The 5,547-nt window shown below is 60.7% G+C and overlaps 1 protein-coding gene across 1 annotated transcript in view; it reads left to right on the top strand.

Annotated features, from left to right (window-relative positions):
- The window catches only part of ICAM5 (intercellular adhesion molecule 5), a 23,051-nt gene that overhangs the window by 2,526 nt on the left and 14,978 nt on the right, over nt 1–5,547 (top strand). Inside the window, exon 3 of the mRNA XM_026660618.1 lies at nt 1,572–1,889. Within this exon, the coding sequence (XP_026516403.1) occupies nt 1,572–1,889 (318 nt within the window). The remainder of the gene's footprint in view (nt 1–1,571; nt 1,890–5,547) is intronic.

Genomic DNA, 5,547 nt, shown 5'->3' with positions numbered 1-5,547 from the left:
CCTAACCAATATCACGGAGTGGGTGTCGTCCCCTCAGTGCTACTTCACCTGCGGTGGAAATACGACGGTGACGTATGCAAACATCTCCGCTTACCGTAAGTGCCGCTGGCTCCCAGCTGCAGTGGGTCTGGGGGGGCTTTGTGCCACTGACACTTTCTGGTGCAGGGTAGAGCTAGAGAAAGGGAAAAGTCGCTGGCAGAAACTAGGGTACAAAGCTGTGCTCTGGCCCTAGGGCAGGGGACTGGCTGGCTCAGGGGGCAGAGAATGGGACACGGGCCTTTCCCCTCTGGGGACACTGGCTCTGCTCCATTAAGCCAGGCAGCACCTGCGTGGAGTTACCCCCTGGCAGCCGTTGGGTGGGAGGAGTTGGTGGGGCTCAGTCCGGCTCCTGGCAGGGCAGGAATCCACATCCCAACCCCCTGTCCCACTTTGAGCCCCTGCCGGCCGGTCAGCGAGACTGAGCCTGGCTCTCGCCGCCAGCAGGGTCCCCTCCGGGGCAGAGCTCAGCCGGCCTGGGGCACGGGGATGCACCTGCCAGGCTCTTCCCCCAGCGGCGCCTTTCAGCAGCACCCGGGTCTACGGGATCCAATTAACCGACCTTCAGCGTCGGCTCCTCAGTGCTACTTCCCCTGCCCTGGAGAGTGGCAAACAGCGGCCGTGAACATGTCGGTTTATCGTACGTGACTCACAGAACGAGGCTCCTGGGCAGGGCCCGGGGGCGGCTTTCCTGGGGCGCATCCCCTGCTCTTCGCGGAGTCCTGGGGTCTCTTACAGGAGAGGCCACCCCCAGAGGTAGGTGAATCGCCCCTGCCAGGCCCTCCCCAGTTCAGGTCCAATGTGGGAGTTGTCAGCCAGCCCCGGGGGCGTGGGCGGGAGGTTCTGCAACGGCCCAGGGACAGGCAGCGTTTGGCAGACGGATTTCGGCTGCGTCCTCCTTCGCAGCAAGGCGGGCACAGGCTGCACCCTCCAGGCCTGGGCTGCCCCTCGCCATGCGCCGGGCCGGCTGCATGGCTCTGGGCGGTGCCGCTGGGGCGCAGCGGATGGCAGCGCCACAGGGAGCTGGGCGGCTCCTGTCTGGAGAAGCGAGATAGGAGCTGCCCGGAGGGGAGAGCCGGGGGCAGTTTGAAACGCAGCCCAGGCGGGAGCAGCTGCCGAAGTCGGGAGGAGCCACAGCCCCAAGGCCGGGGGGCAGGGGGAGGGCAGGGCCTGCGGAGGGCGAAGGTGGGAGCAGCCGGGGTTGAAGGACCAGCCCGGGGCTCCCGGCCAGGCCTGGAGGCTTCTAGACTTTGGAGGTTGCTGCTCCCTACGGAAGGGGCCCGGGCGGGCGGTGCCTGGCCGGGGGTGAGGCCGCTGACGGCTGAGGTGCTGTAGTGAAAGCCCCCTGCCACTCTGCACGCGGGCACGAGGCGTGCCAGGCACTCGCAGCACCAGCTCCCCCCTCGGGCCCCAGGGCCTCCCATGGCGAGGGAGCTGGGAGCTGGGCTCTTGTTCCCCTGGGGACGGGGCTGGGCCGGTCCCCGTGTTGGATTCCTGCCCTCAGGCTGCCCGTGGCTCCATGTCTGTCATTCCAGAGGCGCCGGAGCGGGTGGTGCTGGAGCCGCTCCCGGAGCTGGAGCTGGGCCGGGCCTATAACCTGACGTGCCGGGTTCTGAAGGTGGCTCCCGTCACACACCTCAGCGTGACCCTCCGCCAGGGGGGACGGACCCTGCACACGGAGACCTTCCAGAGCCGCACCCGGACCGGACCCGACGACGTCACGGTGACCCAGGAGATCACCCCTCGGCGATGGGACCACGGGCAGGAGATCACCTGCCACGCAGCCCTGGACCTGGCACCGCACGGGCCACTCTTGCAAAGCAGCTCCTCTGCGGTGGAGCTCCAGGAGGCCGGTGAGTTCAGGCTCACGCCGGGCCGGTGCTGGCAGCTCAAGTCACACATTTATCGGGACGTGGGTCAAGTGCTCCTCTCCCCCCAACCGCAGAACGGATGGAGGGAGCCAGGCAGGGAATCCCGCTCTAAAGCCAGGCCCAGGCTGTTGGCCCCCGGGAGAAAGCTGCGTGACCCACGCTAACGCCCTGCGGCGGTGCCCCCGGCCAGTGGGTTCAGCACGTACAGAGGTTTATGGGTCGGCTGCAGCTGGTTGCACAAAGCCAGGTGCTTTTCACAGGAAATGTGTGGAAAAATTCAGGGTTAGTTTGGTTAAATGTACGTTTAAAACAAATCGCGAATGGAAAAACGTTCCGTCTCCGAGAGTGGGTATTGCCTGACCGTGCCCGAGGCCCAGCCGCCTCTCTGGACTGTCTCACACCTGCTTGTGGAAACACCGAACAACCCCGGCCAAGATCGGGGGCCCCGTTGTGCCGGGCGAAACCCCCTGCATGAAAGGAGGGTCAGATTTGTAAAGGGATTTGGGCACCTAAAGATCCAGCCAGGTGCCTAGTGGGATTTTGAAAATTACCAGAACAGGTAGGCTCCTAACTCCCATTGGTTCTCTGGGCGCTAGGCACCCAGGAAGGTTGGGCACTTTGCAGCTGCTAGGTGCCTATCTGCATCTGTAGGCACCGAAATCTCTTTTCAATCCAGCCCTAAATCCATTGGTGCGAGGCAGGCTGGGCGCTCAGAGTTGGACAAACGCCACGTTCCCTTCGCATGGCCCAGGATCTTCCCCGGCAGCCCAGCGGAAGCGAGATTCCTCCCGAATTCCTGGGGTTCGAGCCCGGATGGTCTCGGCCCCGACCGGGGGCCGCAGTGAAAACACCGGGGCCGTAGTTTCATTTTATTTCTTTACCAACATCATTTACCGACCCCGCTGGGGAAATTCCGGGGGGTTTTGTGGGGAGGGAATTTAACCCTTTTCTGTCTCCTTTTCCAGAGAGCCCCACGGCTAAAATCATCGCAATTTCTGCCATCGCCACCGTCCCGGCCATGCTACTGGGCATTCTGGCCTGGGGGCTGGCTCGGCGGGGCAGGACCCGGAGAGCGGCAAGGCCAGAGCCCGGGGAAGCAACGCCAAGCCGGACGGATTTCGAGATGGTGCAGGCCAGCGCAGAAGACGCCCCAGAAGAGGGAGGCAGCTTGAATTCTGCTGAAGACGCTTCCCCATAGCGCAGACGGCAGAGCTGAGCCAGGCAGTGGGCAGCGGCGTGGTGCCAAGCGACGGCCGCTCAGACAGGAGATGCACAGAGACTATGGGACGGGGGGCAGGTTGCGGTGCTGCTAGTGAATGTTGCCAGGCGCTCCCCGGTTTCCCATGCGTCTACCTTTGCCAGACTTTAACCTTTCCGGCTGAAATTCCCGGGCCAGGTCTGCTCCGGGCTGGGCTTTGTGGTGAAAGACTCGGCAGAAGTGTTTGAGAGGGAGACTAGGCAGAAATACATTGCTTGTGCTGTGCTAAAAAACCTTGCAGCTGTTCAATGGAGAAGCCCTCGCCCTCGGACGGGCCTTGTGCTGTGGCTGTGAAAACCCCCCCACGTCTGGCCTGGTTCGGCGCCACTGCGCACACGCTCAGCAGGGCACTGAGAGCTCGCTCGGCTCCTAGCACAGCCTCAAAGGGCAGGCCCTGGGCGCTGTGAATCTAACGCCCGGTGAGGAGCTGCAGGGATCCAGTGGCTCTGGGCAGTGGTGTTGGTTCAGGTAAATTTCCCATGACAGTGGCTCCAGCCGCCCTTCGCTAGCTGGCCAAGCACGGGCGGCTGCTTCCCCATCACTCCCCCCCTCGCCAGGGCGCAAGGTGAGGAATGTCCCGGGGCATCGAGTCAGCATGTCACCCGCTCACCCTCTGTGGGGGAGAAAGGCTGGCGGACACCCGGAAGGGGCACTGGGGAGAGCTGGCATCACAAGAGCCCTTCCACCGGGACAGCTGTGCGCAGAGGGCGGCACCCCCCGGGGGACACTGGAAGGAACTCGGCTTGTTCCATGCTGGTGCCAGAGCCAGGGTTAACGCGGGAGGCAGCATAGCCTAGTGGGTGGATCCTAGTCCTGAGGGACCTCAGCCCACCCGTGGGCTGTTTAGCCTGGGAGCTCTTTGGGGCAGGGGCAGGGGCTGTCTCGTCTCGCTCTGTGTCTATAGAGGGCCCTGGCACTGAGCAGGGCTGACAGCGTATACCCCTTGGCTCCCTTCCCAGCTGATCCGGTCAGTGAACTTCCTCCCTTGCCCCTTCATTGTTCAGTAGTCTGGGAAGTCACGGCCCAGCATAGGCAGCCAAGGCAGAGCCCAGCCCTTCCCCTTGCTGATTAGAGGCCCAGGGCTCAGGCCGGCTGCTCAGGGAAGGGGGCGCATCCTTGCTGAGGCTCTGGGGGGACGAGCGATGCAGCCATGTTGTCTGCAAACATCAGGAAGCCGCTGAGATGGGTTGAGTCACAGAAACCCCCTGGGAGCTGCCACCTGATGTGCCAAGACTACGTCTGCCCCTGCTTTCCTGCCCTGGCAGCTTAGGGCTCCAGTGCCCTGCCTGGTTCGAGCCTGACCTGCTAGCCTGCTGCAAACCCAGACCCAGGTCTGAACCATGTCCCCTAACAGCTGCAGGCTTGACTGAAAGCAGCTTACAGACGTGTTCCTGCCTTTAACACTCAGATGCCCAACTCCCAATGGGGTCTAAACCCAAATAAATCCACTTTACCCTGCATAAAGCTTATACAGGGTAAACTCATCAATTGTCCGCCCTCTATAACACTGATAGAGAGATATGCACAGCTGTTTGCCCCCCCCCCCCATATTAATACATACTCCTGGGTTAACTAATAAGTAAAAAGTGATTTTATTAAATACAGAAAGTAGGATTTAAGTGGTTCCAAGTAGTAACAGACAGAACAAAGTGAATTGCCAAGTAAAATAAAATAGAACACGCAAGTCTATGTCTAAGAAACTGGTTCTTATCCACGAACGCTTATGCTCCCAATACTTCTGTTAGTCTTAAAGGTGCCACAGGACCCTCTGTTGCTGAATACGAATAACACCTCACCAGTTCCAGTAAGGTTCCTTTTACAGACTAGTCTCCTGCTAGTCTGGATCCAGCAATCACTCCCCCCCCCCCCGGTTACTGTCCTTTGTTCCAGTTTTTTTCAGGTATCCTTGGGGGTGGAGAGGCTCTCTCTTTAGCCAGCTGAAGACAAAATGGTGGGGTCTCCCACGGGCTTAAATAGACCTTCTCTTGTGGGTGGAGACCCCCCTCCTCCCTCCTATGCAAAGTCCAGCTCAAAAAGGTGGAGTTTTGGAGTCACCTGGGCAAGTCACATGTCCATGCATGACTCACAGTTTTTACAGGCAAAAGCTATTGCCCACATGGTATCTTGAATGTCTGCAGGAAGGCTTCTTATCTGGATTGGAGCATTCCAAGATGCATTGTTCCTTAAGTGCTTCTTGATTGGGCACTTAACTTTGTGAATTCCTTTCTCCAGGAACTGACCAAATATACTAAGGCCGTGGCTACACTCGAAACTTCAAAGCGCTCCCGCGGCGCTTTGGTCGAGTGTGGTCGCGCGCCAGCGCTGGGAGAGAGCTCTCCCAGCGCTGCAGGTACTCCACCTCCCCGAGGGGCTCCCAGCGCT

This window comes from Terrapene carolina, unplaced genomic scaffold (assembly GCF_002925995.2).
Source record: "Terrapene carolina triunguis isolate 2854851 unplaced genomic scaffold, T_m_triunguis-2.0 Scaffold833, whole genome shotgun sequence".
NCBI classification, from domain to species: Eukaryota; Metazoa; Chordata; order Testudines; family Emydidae; genus Terrapene; species Terrapene triunguis.
The sequence above is the reverse complement of the archived record's forward strand: the minus strand, read 5'-3'. Positions and strand labels throughout refer to the sequence as shown.